Here is a 17,829-nt window from a genome sequence, read left to right as displayed (position 1 = left end):
GTTAAAAAAAAAAAAAAAAAAAAAAAATTAGTTCTACATACTATTCCTAAGTTTTCCAAATACATTGAAGGTTAAAAACCCCCCTATTTTGTAATATGAATGGCTCTAAATTTAACCTATATTTCACAAGAAAAATGCATAATAAATCATATCATTGGTATTTCACTTTTTCCACACAGAACATTCTGTCCCTCTAGTGTCAAAGGAAAGCCAAAATTCATTATAGTTCTTCAGCAGGCACAAAAATCAGATTTTATCAATTTAAAATATATTAAGGTTTCACTAATAAAGAACACTAAATTGGCATACAGCTTTGAAAAAATGGACAATGCAGCCAGCCTTGAAAGTCCCTGACAATGTGCAAGCCTACCAAATGGGACAGTGTTCAAAATTAAAGACAGGGAAACCACAACATGGACTTTGCTACACATGTAAGACATCAGCCTACTGGTAATTCACGGGATCAGGACTCCCTCTAGCCTGTTTCACCAAGACCGCAGCCTGCCACTGCAGAGCCGCTGAGGCAGCCGCTCTCAGCCCCGCCAGAGAAGGCATACGGCGTCCTGACAGTGATTTACTCCAACCCCATCTCCACCACGGCACTTGCAGCAATAGCAGCACCTACGTGCAAAGCATGAGGCAATCCTGTACTAACGAAGTAATGCTTACTGTCTTAAGCAGCTTCAGCACTGGCTGGGACTGAGCCTTACACACCTTCAAAAAACATACAGCAGTGAACAACCAGTATGAAAACAGTAACCTTTACATACAGGGACTTTTCCTAATGGCTAGAGACAAATTCAGAATAAAAAGGCATTTTTATGAAGGATGATTAGATGGTTGAATTCATTGACTCCCTGTGGTAATAAGGCAACAAAGATAACAGATAAATTCCTGGATAATGATATTACCCTGTTACAATGAAGAACGTGGTTTGGGTGGGGGCAGAGTCTTTGCCTTTTTCTCAAGAGAATTCTGGAACAAACAGAGGAAAACCATCCCACACATTCATGTTTTGTAACTCATGCAGGTTACAAAGTGTGCTGGTAAGACTTGCAGGTCAAATGACCTCTCATGAGCCCACAGTGTCTGTGCTAACCACTACCAGAAGCAGGATGCTGTAACCACCATTGGTCTCACATAATATGACAATTCCTGTGTAACTAACACTACATGCAGAGTCTATATATGAAACACTATATTTGTACAGAAAGCTAAAGCTATTACTTCTCTGAATAGGTTCATCATTGGAGAAAAGGGGAAAAAAAATACACAGCTGAAGACGGAAGAAGGTATTGCTGACAGCAGTCCGCTTGGCAGCAGTATGACACTTGAGGCTGGCAAAAGCCAACAAAACAGTATCTCAAACATGTTCATCAGCATTTGCTACCTAATTCTTTCATCAAATGATTTCATGATATAGAAGCAAAAGCTTGGTGCAGAGTAAGTTGATGTTATTTAAATTTTACTTGAGCTAGGAGAAACAGATTCTGAAGGGTAAAATGTTAAAACTGGAAGCAGCTCTGTTCTAACTTGTGTAAGTTTTTATATCTCATACAAGTGTGCAGATAGAAATAAAAATTCCTCAACATATCCACAGTCAAGAAATGAAGACAATTGTAGCCTTCCACAAGTGTGAGTATTATGCCTGCACGTAACTGCACAAAAATACAGGGACAGTGTATGCACTCATTTGCTAGCAGCAACCTGCAAGGAATCAGAGGAGATTGAAAACATGTTCCAACAATGATTCTTTTTTGTTCTCGAGATGCCATCCAGTCTGGGTAGCTCCAGTTAATAGCACCTTGGGAAAAGAATTTCCCACCTTTCTAATTATTCTACATGCATATGGTGGCAAAAAAATATCCTGCAATATTTGAGATGTATTTCTGCACTCACAATGCAGGTCATGATGGCTCTATACATTTGTAACAGAGTCAAACCTTCACAAGAAAGCTGCCTTGGGGAAAAAAAAAAACAAAACCAAACCCAAAACAAATAAACAAAACCTCCAAAGTTAAGTTAATTTTCTAGTTCTTTTTCTTCACAAAAATCTTTTAAAAATCAAAACTACTCACAAACATATATAAAAGTCTGAAATGAACTCTTCAGTAGAGGGCACTTTGATTTTGAAAACCTCAAAAGTACTATTGGTATCGTTAATCCTTGTATCACTAAGGATCATTTTAGCAAATATCTACCAAATGGCTGCTGAGATTCCCCAAAAGCTTTGTTTCAGAGTGGGTTTCAACAAAGTACCATGGAATTCTGCAGTTTTTGGTATGCCCCGCAGTGCATTCATCTTTGCTTAACACGCTCATTTGGAGCCTATGTGTAAGTTTAACAGTGATAACCATGCAACTCTTGTCAGTTTACTGATATGAAAAGGCAGGGCATGTGTTCTGCTGTATTATGTGGCAGAGGAAGAACTACCACCAGGAATGGCCCTCCAGCACCTTCCTTTAAGCACAAGGCAACTATATTTTATGCCAGTCAACTGTATTTTCCCTTCAAGTGACACAGTAGGAAAGAGACTGCAGCATCACACTCGAGTGTGCGAGATACAAGTCAAGCTGCTTCGCAACTGAAGATCCACAGGGAAAGCAAGCAAGATGAAGCTGAAAACCAGAAAGGCATTAGGGTGACAAACTGGATTAACTAACCTTAAACAAAAAACCTAAACTGAACCTTATCACAAAACAAAGCCCAAGAAAACATTATTCATCAAAGGGATAAACAAGAGCAAAAGCTTTAAGAAAAATATGATAATACAACATTTAAGAGAATGGTACAAAGTTTTAAAGCATATTTGACCCCTGCTAGATTTTGAGGGAATTCTGAAAAAAAATTACACAGTTATTGATCAGTTTTGTAGTAGATCCCACCATAAAGCAAGTGTCCTGAGCCCTTAAATTACAATTAAAAACTGCCTAACAGCATCAGATAATCCATGGCAAATCATGTAGGTGTGAACAAACACAACAGAAGGAGCAACCCACAATGATTCTTCCCTAAGAAGTCAGAAAGCCAGTCCTAAAACGACCAAATTACTTCCACAAAGAAAGCTAACTTAAACTCCTGTAAAAAATACTCATTTAAGCGGAGCATGTCTTGCTAGCCTTCAGGAACACTTGACTTCAGTGGAAAAAAATATTGATCCACTGCAAAACAAACTGAACTTTAAACAGGATGCCTAGTTTTCTGGCACTGCTAAAAGCAAAGCAACCTACTTAATTAAAGGAGTAAAGTGGCTTGAGATTTTACATAGTACTGCAGTTAACTGATCCTTGTACCAAGATATTTTGCCATCACTGATATACAAAAGAAATCATTATTTACTGAGAGCAAGATTTGCTTTTTTTTTTTTGAAACATACCCCATTGGAAGCTAACACGTCTTCTGTCTCATCATCTTTGCTGTCGGCCTGAATTTCAAATGGGTTTCCTCCGTTACAGTACTGCTCAAATAATGTCACTGTTGTTGAAAGTGCTGAAGCAGGCTGCTTACTAGGTGACACAGATGGGGAACGTGACTGCTCCATGAACTTAAATTCCTAGTGACAGAAATAAAGTACAGTTTTAATCACCAACAAGACAGTTTCAGTATTATTATTACTCCAGTTCCTTGAAAACAGAGCCTAACAACAAACTTGTGGACAATTAATCTGATATGAAAACTTTCAGCCAAAGCTTGCTGCTTATTTAAATGCGCTTTTCATGCTGGCTCAAGTTAACCTTGAAATTGGCAATCTTATACGGCTCATCTTTCTAATTTTAGCAGTTTTTAGCTATTACACGCAAGATATCTCCTGCATCCTGAAAGTATTCACTGCCTAAAACTAGGTGAAAACTAAACAGGTTTTTTATTTCACAGAAATAAGGACATAAAACAAGACGTAAATTCTGTCAAAAAAAGTAGTTTTCTTTAGACAAGTTACCTAGTAATTTACTACGCCAAAAGTTTTTTCTTAATATTTTATTTTTAGAAAGTTCTTTTCAAAATTTATTACTTTTCGAGCCCATTGCACATGAAGTTTCTGATGACCATGTGAGTGCACAGACTTTTGCAAATCCATGGACTAAGTAGGGCATATAACGTATGACTTCAGACATTTTTTTCTAAAAACCTTGACTTATCTCAACTGGCATATCATTTTTATCTATTAAAATCTCGCTATTGATCTTCATAAATGGCAAAATGTACATTATCATTTATCTAAAGGTGTGTAAATCAAAATGTATACAGCTAAAGGACTGCAATGGTAGATTTCTGTTTGTTTAAATGAATCAGTTACTTTCTGCCATTTTGTGCTGCTCCAGTCCCTTGAACAGTATACATGGATTTATAATCCCATTTCTCTATTAAAAATATTACTTCTATTGCTACTGGATTCTACTGAGGGTCCTCCTTCCATTTCCCTCCATGCTGTTACTGCCTCAGTAGCCTCTTGCTTATTTTTACAGTTAACTCTACAGAAGCTGCAACATTATCTTTTGCTTGAGATTGCTTAGCAATATCCATTTTTGCACTTTAGTGACAGCTTTAATTATAGGCACCCACATTTCATTTGGCAAAACAGATGACATTCACCCACCAGCTGAATTTTTCACAAAACATCACAAAAATCACTTTAGGACAGCAGGTGAGCACACCAATTACTTGCTTTCCAAATGAGCCAGTATGACCTATGTTTCCAGAAACAGATGTCAAGAATTGGTACAAGCTAGTGAGTGCTCATGTGACTACTTTTAGGGACTCATCTTTTAGCATCTTACTCTCAGATAAGTAATTTAGAAATGGAAAACTGACATATTAACTGCACATTAAAACATTAAAAATAAAGGCTAACTTTATGCTTACAACTCTAGCATCTTCTGTAAACTTCTACCTGGTGGAAACAGGAACACTACTGTTTTAAAAGCATTTGAATCTTAAGTTTCCATTATCATGAAGCAAAACTGAGGGGCTTTTAGCAGCCATTAAAAACATTTGCACAGTAGTTCATGGATCTTACCACTTCTCAGAACACTTGCACTTTTAGCTATTATAGTATTAATACATTTATATGCATTATTCATAAAACGTACATGAAGCTGCAGAATACTAAAGCTTGATTTAACAGGACAAAGTTCCCATGTCTCATTCTCCAAAAACATTCTTAATTCTTCAAGACGGGTTCTGAAACAGAACAAATGAATATCCTTAATGGGCAGCAAGAGTAAATCAGAAAGTAGACAATTATTTAGCTTACACAGTGAAAAATACCTTTTAAAACTGTATAAAAAGTCATACTTGAATGTAGATACTTAGCTCATTCCTTCAACTGACCTAAAAGCTGTGGCTACTAACACAGTGTATGTTTTATGACACCTCTGGAGAAATTTTCAAAGAATGTCAATCTCCAAAATTTGGAAACAATTTTTTTTGTCAAAACCATTAGAAAGTATGGAGGAACATCTATGATTATGCAGTAATACTGGACCTTTTTTCCTCTACGTAAACTGTAGAAAGCATTATAATATATACAAGCACTCTATTAGCAGTACAACAGCTTCTGTGAGCCCTCACAGGACAGATGCTTCTTTCAAACACACTGAAGCCAACAGCCAGCAAAGGAAGTAGAAAGAACTCATGTTCTACAGACATCTCAAGTCTTCAGAGAAGAAAAAAGTTAAAAGGCTATTAATCTCCTAAACTGTATTTTAATTCATAGCTTAACTTTACCCTGGTACTAATATAGAAAGCGTGTTAGGGAAACATGATCAAGCCATTACATGTCTGCCTTGTTTCTGTTACGGTTTTAATCACCATCAAAAACCTCCATTCAGCCATAAGAAGAAATACCTTTAATAAAGAAGATCTTTTTGTCACATAAGCAGGAACTCATATAGGAAAAGACAGCAATGAGTGCGTACTGAGGTCACATTGCTGTATCTTTTTTTCTTAATATATGGTATATTGTTTGCCTTAACAAGTAGCAGTTGGTAAATTATGCACTGGGTTTTTAATTAGGCAGTAAAATATTCTACAAACACTACTATTTCAACAACAAACTATAATCACCACTACAATTAAAATTTTCTTGCCTCAACGAGATGAGCAATGTGTTGAATTATGACTACAGTTTGCTGTAACTATTTAAATTCACCAGTTAAATGCAAACAGACTTCAAGTGCTATTTTCAAGGCACTGAGTACCCTTAGCTTGCAGATCTCACAGTAAAGCCAATAGAAACAACAAATAGAGATGCTGTGAAAATGAGCATTATAGGTTAAAATTCTCTGAGAGGAAGACTAAGGTGAAAGAGTCATAGAAAAGCAAACATTTAAAAGCCACACAGCACCGGTTTCTGTATCATTTCAAAGCTGAAATCCAGGCACTGACAAAGTACTTGAAAAATGCTCTTCATTTTTCACCTGCATACAAATCTAGAAAGTAGCACACATGGAAGGTCTGATGTATTCGTTCTCTTAAAAGCTTTAGTGATCAGACACGCCTTTTTCCAAATGTATAGGAAAACAAAGTAAATTGCATTCCAAAAATCACCTTACTGATTTCCTCTGCCAAATGCCCCTTCTAATTTTTCAAAATAATCAACTTTTAACCAAAAAGGCTTCACATATGCTCTAGTATTACATTGCTCTTCTACACTTTTTGAGTTATGTGACCAGTTCCTTTGAATGCTTTCTCCATGTCGGCAGTTCTCTAAAACGCCACACCACCCAGGAGACCACATACGTCAAACTACACTGTCGAAGACCTGATTACTCCTGGACTCTGAGCATTTCAGCTCTATGTAGCTTTTATGTACTAATGAATCCTTGAAAGCACTAGCTTTTCTTTTTTTCCCCTCCAATTAAATACACAAGGGGAGTGAAAGCCACATTAGCTTGATCTAAAAAGGCAAGATGGTTAAAGCTTTTACATAAATCAACCTGAGGAATATAGCTGGGAGAGAGGTTTTTTGTATTTTCCCCTCTGAGGATGGAAACATCAGCCAATTAATCTTCACAATACCCACACAGCATAAAACATGTGAAAAGTATTTAAAAGGTTCATATAATTTGAGTCATGGCAATAAGTATTTACTTTTATTTTCACAAAAGTTACAAGAAACATTACCTTAAAAAACACAAGTTATTTCAAAAATTATTATTTCTATACACATTCAACGTTCCTTAACTTTTATTTTACCAAAACAGCTCTTTTGAACCTAGAGCTGCAAACTCGGTTTCCAAGTCAGTTCATGGTTCAGAAATGCTTTCAAGAAATAAAGACAGGTGGCATGGCATCTTAATCAACTCATCTCCTGACAAGACATAATGTGCATCTGATTAAGGCTCCAGCTTTTCAGACAAGTGGAACTGAGGTCTTCATCACATGTCTTGAAAGAAATTCTAGCTACAACCTGCAAAAGCTGGAAGAAATTCCAAACCACGTTCTCAGCTTCTGAATTTAGACAGTCTCATGTTCTCCTGTCATAATTTTTATACTTTACGGATTTTCAGCAGAAAGTCTCAGATCAAATGAGTTTGGGTTTATTAGTTGTATGGCAGCTCCCATACAACAGAGGACAACAGATCAAGACTGGGAAAGTAAGAGTTTCTTAGAGCAAGGAATGCTGTATTTCTTCTCATATCTTCTTAGCTTTTTACACCCAGAAAGAAGATAAATGCTAGATAACTGGATTGAAAGAGTTGTCAATCACCCAAACCAAAACATTTGGGAAATCAAGACAATTAAACCAGACAAGTCTTGAAGCTGTCATAGCCATATATCATATCTGAGGCCAGAGACTGCCTGCACATGACAGCACATGACTGGCCTCAGATACGATAGTGGAGATGACTGAAATGTTAGTTAGATACTGCCAATGAAAAAACTATGAAAACATGACTCAAGAGGATGGACTCAGTTCTAAACATTTCATTTGATATAAGACAAAATTGAAAAAAACATTTAATGGCCACACATGATCAGCTCTTTTTATGTAATGGCATAGAAAAAGAAGTAACAATGCTGCTAGGAAGTATAGATTTCAGAGGCATTCATCCTCAGGATCCCGGCAGACAGCTTAAGAAGCAGCCTGAAAAACTACTGAAATTCTACATAAAAAGTTTGTCATTTTTATGTGGCTTGCCTGCTGCAGAACTAGAGTTTTCTACAGCCATAGTGGAAGCAAAGGCTTCTTCACCCTCTCCCTTTCTCCAGAGTTCAGAGGGCTGTTCTCGTCATGAAACATATTCCACTATCTGTCAACTTCAATGCAGGAACATTGTGCAGTGAAATTCCTTTGGAAAGTATTTGAAGTTAAACCCAACAAAAATAAATGCCATTAGATTCAGCCACTGCACATATAGTAGTCTCACCTGTGGTACGTTTTGAAATAGTTAACACTTTGTTTTCTGATAGATTCTTGCAAAACTTCAGACTTACTGCCACAAAATTCTTCTCCAACTTGCATCAGCCTATAACAATAAAACAAAGTTTAGAAATATTTATTGATGTATTAATATTGCAGTTTCAACCTGAATTACAAGCCTCAATCATTACCATGAGTGTACATGTGTCTCCATAAAAGCAAAGCACCAATTTTAAGTCGCAAGCACTTCACTCATTCCACAAAAGTCCATGTCTCATTTCCCTCCAAATCCTATGGTAATGTCACATACACATAGACACAAAGAGCGATAAGCAAAATAAATGTCTTTTTGAGATCCCATTATGCAGGGCAAGCTGTACAGCTCACAGTCCGGATCTGTCATTTTATTACTAAAACAGAAGGATATAATACTGTACAGGTTAGCAGTACCGCAGTATTTTACTGCTCGTGACTGCGAGTCCCTTTAAAAGCATTTAGAAACATCAAAATTGTCAGATGGAACAATACTGAAATCATATCGCACTTTAAGCGCTCCTTGAGCAGCAAAGCAATTTATGCTACCTCTCCCAAGTACATCCTCATAAACTCCCACATAAAGAAGAATTGCTCTCAAACTATCAGTAGATATGAACAAAGTTGGCATCAGAATGTAAATATCAACCTTAATTAAACTGTGCTCTCTTATCAGAGTTCAAGCTTGTGCACATGTATTAAGTGGTCTTATGATGTCAGTATACCTGCTGATAACATCAAGTACAAATATGAAGTCATCGTATTTGAAGTTAGACAGATCTGTTCCCAGAAGATATGTCTTCACTTTCAGTTGAACATCCTACAAAACACAAACAAATTTTTGTATACTTAATACACTAAAGACGAAAAGGTGAAGGCTCAGATGCCTGGTTCATTAGCACTTTTTGGTTTGTTTGCACTTAGAACTTCTTTTTGAGATTTAGAGTACAGCTCCATTTTCTGTAACATGAATGATTTCTCATTGACTTTCTAAAATAATATTACAATCAGTTTCTTTAACACTCTATAACACAAGGTCAATCCTAGATGCTTTATTGTCACTGCAAAAACAGAGCTCTGGATTACAATTAAGCCATGTAAAAGGTTTACAGCTTTTTCATCATACATTTGGGGTTTCAATGCACATCAGACTGACCCAGCGGTCAGACCAGGAATACAATGAAACCAGGCAGGTTCACAAGACTTCAGGTTCTCCATAGCTATGGTTGTACCAGAAATATAAAGCAGTATGACTGGGTTAACAGAGAAAAGCACGTGAGAAGGAAACAGATTGTGGGGCAGCATACAGGCTGGGAGAAGTGGAATCAGGCTGAAAGTCACATTACGATGTTTTGGTATCTTGACTGAGTTTGTAAGCATAGTGACCAAGTAGTGACTAAGTCACGGAAATTATATTTCCATGGTTCTGATATATTTAGATCGAAACAAATCACTTAAAAAAAAAAAAATCCCCGGAGAGATTTCTTTAAGATCATCAATATAAATATAACTAATTAATACAAGGGGGTGGAGGCCAGTGTGTAGATAAATATTTAGGAAAAAATAAAAAAACATACCTGCCATATTCGTGAAAGCCCATGTTCCAACTTCTTTTTTACATAGCTGCGGTCAAAACTGTTCTCTTCAGTTCCGATCACATTGCTGCCATCTGAAACTGAAGGTGAAAGGTATTGTAGGTATTTCCAAAAGCCTTGAAATGTATCTTAGGTTTTTACCCATAATGAAACTTCTGCCTTAGTCATTATATTATCTATTACTCAGACTCTGGGAGAGTTCCACTGCTCTAAGCTTTAGAAAGGAAATTAATAACGCACATATAAATATTATATGCTAATGCAGACCAGGAGAGCTTCTGATTGCTTCTATGTAAGCAAGATACCCCATTCACTAAAAATCAAAAAAGGATGAGTAACAGATAGTGATATTTCAAATATAAAAAAAATGAAGTTGAATCCTGCAGTGAGCACTGCTTATCCTCTTCAACAAGATTCTCTAAGATATTCTACCTTTGTAGACAAGAATCACAAACCTAACAATTTCAGAAGGAAGATTTTTAACTTTCTGCCCCAGTAAATTCTGTCTGCAACTCAGAGGAAAGATACTGTCACTTTTTCCATGAACTATGCAAACAATATAGCATGCTCTTTTCTTTTTTTTCCCCTCTCATACTTTCTGTGCTTATGCATGAAATAATGTCAATCATATAATCAGGTGTCTTTAATTCTTTCAAATTAGTTTATTTAAGTCTAAAACCTTCATTCACATAGCACTGGATCCCTTTCCAAAAAAGCACTGTAATGCATAGTAAACTCTTTCCTGTATGTGGTCCTCTCTCTTCCCACGGAGGAAATACATTTTATTTCCATTTTAAAAAAAGAGAAGGTAATATTTTATATGCAGTTTGTGAGCATACAGTTGTGGTTACGCTTGCAGTCTATGATGGCACAGTGTCATGCAGTTTGCTTCATAGCCTCTGACACACCACAGGAAAGCTCTGTCTTAGCCAGACTATACATACAAACTTTCCCCATGAGAAGAAAATTCTGCTGTTCCTGAAAAGGAGAAAAACTATGCATAACCTTTAAAGCCCAAACCATTTAGTGATTTGTCATGACAAATAAAAAGTCACATAAAATATTACACTGGAATACTACAAAGCACTCAGTCCTCCTTCTACCCATCATTCAAGAGGTTGCAAACACAGAAGAATTAAGATTGCCTGTAGCACCCCAACATTGCCATGCAGCTCAGACCTGACTTTCCATCTTTTCTGCAACTTGCAGCCAGTTTTCACTTGTTCCTGGCCCAGCTGGTCTCATCTCTCTGCCTCCACATACAGGCTCACAACTCAAAGCCATTTCTTTGCCATTTCTTTCTCTGACTCCAGCATTTCCAGTCAAAAACCTCCACTCAGCCCCAAGCTATCACTTTGCATGAACATCAACAGCCTCATCCCTGACGCCTAGGCTTCACAGGAACAGGCAGCACAAAGCCCAGATCCTACAGGAACCCAGAGAGGGAACTGGCGAAGGGAATTAAAAAAAAGAAAAAAAAAAAAAAGTTTATCATGGAAATGACAGTCCCTATCTATAGTTTGGGCCTACCTAGAGAGCAACAGGACATGCCTAACAGACTTGGACATGCACAATATCCTTGACTTAGATTACATTCTTGAAAGATGGACTCTTTTAACCTGTTGGACTTCATGATAAGGTAGATACATCACTGCTACAATGCTAACAGGAAGGTAAAGGAATTAATAGAATGTTTAACAGCTCCTCAACAACTGGCAGTAGTGTCTTGGCCAACCCTAACTTGTGGACCACATTATTTGGGGAAAAAGAAAGGGAAAAAAATATTATTTCTAGCCTCAGCAAGGAATTTGGAAGCGATCCAAGGCCATGGACCGAGCTGCCTCAGTGGGATTACATGCAGCTTCCACCCAGGGTGACAGCGCTAAGGCTGTGAAGCACATTCAGCTGTTAAACTGTGTGATGCTGCCAGATGGCTCAGGTGCAGCTCCAGCAGCTTTTCATTCATGAGCTGATCTCATCAATGCAGGGCCAGGATCTTACATGATCATTCAAAACTAGCGAGGACAAAACTGCCACCTGCATACTTGAATCCCTGTCACAGTAGTGTTCCTTAGATGGTGAGGTGCTACCAGGACCACAGTGAAAGCTACTCCTGACTGACCTTTGCAGTTCTTCATTATTAGGCTTCATAGTTTTTTCCAGAAGTCTCCTGGATTAATTTCACTTTCCTCAGAGAGAGTAGCCATTTTTCATGCCTAATTTTGCTGTCTACCGAAGAAGAGTGCAGAACCACAAAGAACCTACATCTTCCTTCCATTTGCCAGCACTAAGAATTTTTTTGTCAACAACCAGCTTTCCATGTCAAGCCTTGCCCTGAATCCAGACACTGCAGTCTAGATTAACATCATGTAACTACCATGAGCTCCTTACTAATGGGCCCAGCAAGGAATGGGAGGCTGGATACAAGACTCTAATTAAACTTTTCAGGTGTGTGCAGAACAGACCTCTGCAGCGTTGTCTGTACTACTGCATATTTAAGAAGAAGAAGGAGAGAGTCATCCACTGAATAAGAATGGTTATGACTGGTATCAGATACTGACAATTCAATTAAACCAAAATACAAAAGAGCACAGCAGAGTCCAACCATGTTCTGACCATATTTTCTTCAGATCATCCAGTACTCACTGTCAAGTGAGCAGTTTCCTTCTGCAACAATCCCTAATCCTAATTAGCACTTACCAGTGTCTCATGCTCTCAGTCCCAGGCCAAACTCTCTGTAAGGAGAAGAGCATGATACATGCATCTTCCTTCTCTCCATCAACCATCTGTTCTCTGCTTTGAACTTTTTCAAAGAATGTTTCCCAAAACAAGAACTATTTGCATTTCCCATGTAAAATTAAAAAAAAAAAAATGTAAGTTCTCCTTCTCGCAATCAAAAACATAATAAAATATACTCTGGAATTTGGGCTTATATTAGGGATAGATATTAATTTCTTCCACTGCTGCAAACTTGTGTTCAACTCATTCCTGTTTAAAGCCACTGAGACTTTTTGCAGGTAGACTGAGAATTTACCCTAGTTAGTCAAAAAATGAAAAGAGAAAAACCTGCTTGATGTGAAAACAAGACTCAGACATAATTCCATACTATATCTACCGTTGCAGGGCACTCAAAGAAAATTTTCCTTATGAACGAAAAATGAGAAAACAAATATTAGCTACAAATATAAGTAAATTATAGTTTAGTAACTGTACCTAAATATGGTCCTCTTCTCCTGAAAGCAGTAATTCTGACAAATACATTTTCAAAAGTGATTTATCATGGAAGATTAAACAAAATATAAAGAGAACAAACAACCCAGCTACAGAAACACTAAGTGGTTTTATCATTTCTCTGACTACACGAGTAAACAAAACCAGCTATGTTAGTCACAGTACGCTCTTGAGAAGTTTCTGCAACCTCCTCTCTTCTATACTTCTGCAGAGTAAAGCCAAACCTAACCAAGTCAGTATCTTTGACCTATTCTCAAGATTAAGACTACAGTCCTCATCCTCATGAACTGCAATTTATGAAGAAATGTTGGACAGAGTCATATGAACGCTATTGTTCAATAAAAATCCATATCAATATTCTCTCTGGCAATCTCCCGGTGCTCCTGGTTTATGGCCAGTCAGGCTAAGAGGTTTTGTTTCCAGTCTTTTGATGAACTGTACTGCAGCGAATGTCACACATGCAAACATGAATTCAGGATCATTTCCTTGAAAATCAAGCACTAGACAATGCATTTACACTTTTTGCTTTGAAGAATTTGGAACAGGTAGCAGAATACATAATATTCACAATTTCACATAAAAATAAGAATCAGAAGCATCCAGGAGTTACTTTTCTAGTTGTCTGATTTAAATACAGAAATCTTTCAGGTTTCTCAGTATTTCTCCAAAATTTGTAAAGGCAGCCTTCAGTCATAACAAAAGGGTTTTGTTTAATCCTTCCTAGGCAGAGAGAAAAAAAATCAAATCACTGTCCTCTAGCTTCATTCTTTGAATACCAAGCAGGTCTTGCACAGAATTTACACATTATTGTAAGTGGAATGTTTTGAAAATTAAAATGGTTGATGTTAAATTTACATCTTACATTGTCATCTTCTTGCTTTTTATTGAATCTATTATAGCTGTTACAGTTGTTACATACTTGTACAAGTAGGATTACACTTGTAAAATCGGGAGTTTAAATGCTATAGTGATCATTTTCCTGCTCAGCTTCAGTTCTTCTGTTAAATTAGTGCCTCAGATATACAGGTGAATTAAATCAAGGTCACAGGACATTTTATGGTATGTGAAAATCTGGCTGACCGAGACAGGGCCTTGCACAAATGCAACTTTGAAGTTCACTTTGCTTTGAGCAGGGAAGACAAAAATCACCTGTACAGGTCTCTTTAAAACTAATTTTTTCTTTGATTCTATACTACAGACACAAACAATGAAGATTTTCCAGAAAGCAGTTTATTTTCAGGGATGGAAAACACATATCACAGCAATTTGCTGTTTACTATACAAATGTATTGGGTTTGGGTAGCAAGGTTTGGGTAGCAGGGGGCTACAGGGGTGGCTTCTGTGAGAAGGTGCCAGGAGCTTCCCCTGTGTCTGACAGAGCAATGGCAGATGGCTACAAGACGGACCCACCGCTGACCAAGGCCAAGCCCATCAGCAACAGCAGTAGCGCCTCTGGGATAACATATTTAAGAAGAGGGGGAAAAAAAAAAGCCTGCTCAATGGCAGCCAGAAGGTGAGAATATGTGAGAGGAACAACTCTGCAGACATCCAGGCGAGTGCGGAAGGAGGGGCAGGAGGTGCTCCAGGCACCAGAACAGAGATTCCCCTGCAGCCCTGGTGAAGACCATGGTAAAGCAGGCTGTCCCCCTGCAGCCCATGGAGGTCCACAGTGGAGCAGATATCCATGCACAGCCTGGGGAGGACCCCACACTGGAGCAGGCTCCTGGCAGAACCTGTGGAGAGAGAAGGCCACGCTGGAGCAGGTTTACTGGCAGGGCTTGTAACACCGTGGGGGATCCACACCGGAGCAGTCTGTTCCTGAAGGGATGAACCCTGAGGAAGGGACCCAAGCCACAGCAGTTTGTGAAGAACTGCAGCCCATGGGAAGGACTCATGTTGGAGAACTTTGTGAAGGACTGTCTGCTGTGGGAGAGACCCCACACTGGAGCAGGGAAGAGTGTGAGGATTCCTCTCCTGAGGAGGAAGGACTGGTAGAGACAACATATGATAAACTGACTGCAACCCCCATTCCCCATGGCCCTGGGCCACAGCAGGGGAGGAGGGAGAGAAAGTGAGAGTGAAGCTGAGCCCAAGAAGGGAGGGGTGGGGGGAAGGTGGTTTAAGATTCAGTTTTTATTTCTCATTTTCCTACTCTGATTTGCTTAGTAAGAAATTAACTAATTTGCCCAAGTTGAGTCTGTTTGCCCATGACTGTAACTGCAGAGTGATCTCTTCCTGTCCTATCTTGATCCACGAGCCTTTTGTTTTATTTTCTTACCCCTGTCCAGCTGCAGAGAGGAGTGATAGAGCAGCTTTGGTGGGCACCTGGTGTCCAACCAGGATCAACCCACCACAATGAACAACAAAATCACAGAATAAGTATCAGTTTATTAAATATGACACAAACTCATTTCATGCTATCAAGTTGATATTTCTAGTTCACTCATTTTATCTTCAGTATGATTAAACAAGTCCTACACATGAACACTTAATTCTGTCTTTCCAACTGTATATTAGAGCAATTAGTTAAGTATTATTATTGACGATTCATAGAACTATGAATACCATACATTTCACTATGATTTAGTGCAACTCTGTTATAACACTCCAGTAAACTAAATCTCACTGCTATTTCGTACTTCATGAAAGGTACTAAAATGTGTCTCATGCTTTAAAAATTTTTAGGATTGCATTTATATCCAGTGATAATTATCTGTTTCCACTTACTTTATTCCAAGTAAGAGTTTTTTTTAATTGATCTTAAAAAAAGTAATCCTCAAAGACCAGTCCACACTATAACTGAAAGAACAACTGCAAATTCTGGACTCAATTCTAGAGAATAAAAAAAAAAAAAGCCTCAATCTCAGAGTCTCTCCTATAAACATTCCAAAAAAAAAAAACAAAACCCCCTGCTGTGAAAGTATTTTCTATTCCATTTTGCCCTTCAATCTCAAACAAGAATACTTTTCAGAACACAAATAAACAGAATATTTAACAATGTAAAGCAGACCCACATGCCTAAGAAAAGCTTGTCTTCCCTTTTTGCTAGTTGGTGGGGACATAGCTGTCAGATCCCAATGTGATCCATACAATAACAATGTCCATCTTGCCATTTCATTCCTAAAAAATGGATCTCCCTTGACCTTACTTTGTTTTATGGCAAAACTGGCTTTCAGAAGGATTTGGACTATTTTCTTCCCTTTCTCAAAAACAACTTCTGCTGTGTTGCCCCATACAATGATGTCATCAATGTATTGCAGATGTTCTAGACCCTCACCCTGTTCCAGGGCAGTCTGGATCAGTCCATGGCAAATGGTGGAGCTGTCTTTCCACCCTTGGGGCAGTCGGTTCCAAGTGTACCACTCCACTGCCAAAGGGACTGAGAAAAACACATTAGTAGTATCAGTTGTGGCATGTCACTTCGCTGTCTTTGACTCCAGTTCGTACTGGAGTTCTAGCATGTCAGGCACGGCAGCGCTCAGTGGCAGCACGACTTCATTCAGGCCATGATAGTCTACTGTCAGTCTCCACTCTCCATTACTTTCGCACTGGCCATATGGGACTGTGAAAGGGTGAGCGAGTTTTGCCGATCACTCCTTGACTCTCCAGTCGAAAAATCAGCTTATGGATGGGAGTCAGGGAGTCTCAGCTGGTGCGACATTGCCACCAGTGCACTAGTAGTGATGGCAATCGGCACCTGTTATTCTTCAACCCTTAGCAACCCCATGACAGAAGGGTCCTCAAAGAGACCGGGCAAGGTGGACAGCTTTTTAATTTCCTCCGTCTCCAAGGCAGCTATAACAAGAGCCCACCAGTATCCTTTTGGGTCCTTGAAATACCCTCTCCTGAGGTAGTCTATGCCAAGGATGCACCAAGCCTCCGGGCCAGTCACAATGGGGTGCTTCTGCCGCTCTTTCCCAGTTAGGCTCACTTAAGTTTCCAGTACAGTTAGCTGTTGGGATCCTCCTGTCACTGCAGAAATACAGATGGGTTCTGCCCCTGTATAGCTTGATGGCATTAGGGTACACTGTGCATCAGTGTCCGCTAGAGCCATATTCTCCTGTAGGTCTGACGTGCCAGGCCATCAAATCCACACAGTCCAGTAAACCCAGTTGTCCCTTTCCTCCACCTGACTGGAAGCAGGGCCCTTCTAGTTCTGGTCATAATATTAATTACTCATTTCTTGTAAATACAAGTCAGAAGTCCCCTCATTAAGATCAGAAGTAAGATCAGCCCTTCTGCTTTGTCTGGGGAACTGCCTATTGGAAACTGAGGCAGCAATTTTCCTGGAAGAACCCCCACTTGTAATTGCTTTTCCTTACACCTCATGTACCTGTGCCTCTAAGGTCGAGGTAGATTTTTTCCATCCCACTTCTTCATGTCCTCTCCATGGTCATGCAGGTAGAACCACGGGATGGCCCATGGTGTGTACCCACTATTTCCTCTCTTGTGAGCAGAGGAATGCTTACTCCTAATAGCTAAGGTACTAGTCCATACAAGTGGGGAGTAGGACATATCCTCTTCTGAGTTGGTGGACCTTCCATGACAGTTTCTCCACAGGCGACAGGAGGGAGGAAGAAATTATTTTCTTCGTATTGCCAGAGCTGG

At 38.8% G+C, this 17,829-nt stretch overlaps 1 protein-coding gene across 1 annotated transcript in view; it reads right to left on the bottom strand.

Annotated features, from left to right (window-relative positions):
- Positions 1-17,829, bottom strand: part of VPS50 (VPS50 subunit of EARP/GARPII complex) — a gene marked incomplete at its 5' end in the record, with an annotated part of 100,849 nt that overhangs the window by 41,718 nt on the left and 41,302 nt on the right. The window contains 5 exon segments of the mRNA XM_035896985.1: positions 3,377-3,553; positions 5,088-5,178; positions 8,370-8,468; positions 9,121-9,215; positions 9,973-10,070. Coding sequence (XP_035752878.1) covers positions 3,377-3,553; positions 5,088-5,178; positions 8,370-8,468; positions 9,121-9,215; positions 9,973-10,070 — 560 coding nt within the window.

This window comes from Egretta garzetta, unplaced genomic scaffold (assembly GCF_000687185.1).
Source record: "Egretta garzetta isolate BGI_Z169 unplaced genomic scaffold, ASM68718v1 scaffold30, whole genome shotgun sequence".
NCBI classification, from domain to species: Eukaryota; Metazoa; Chordata; class Aves; order Pelecaniformes; family Ardeidae; genus Egretta; species Egretta garzetta.
This window is presented reverse-complemented; position numbering and strand designations above follow the sequence as displayed.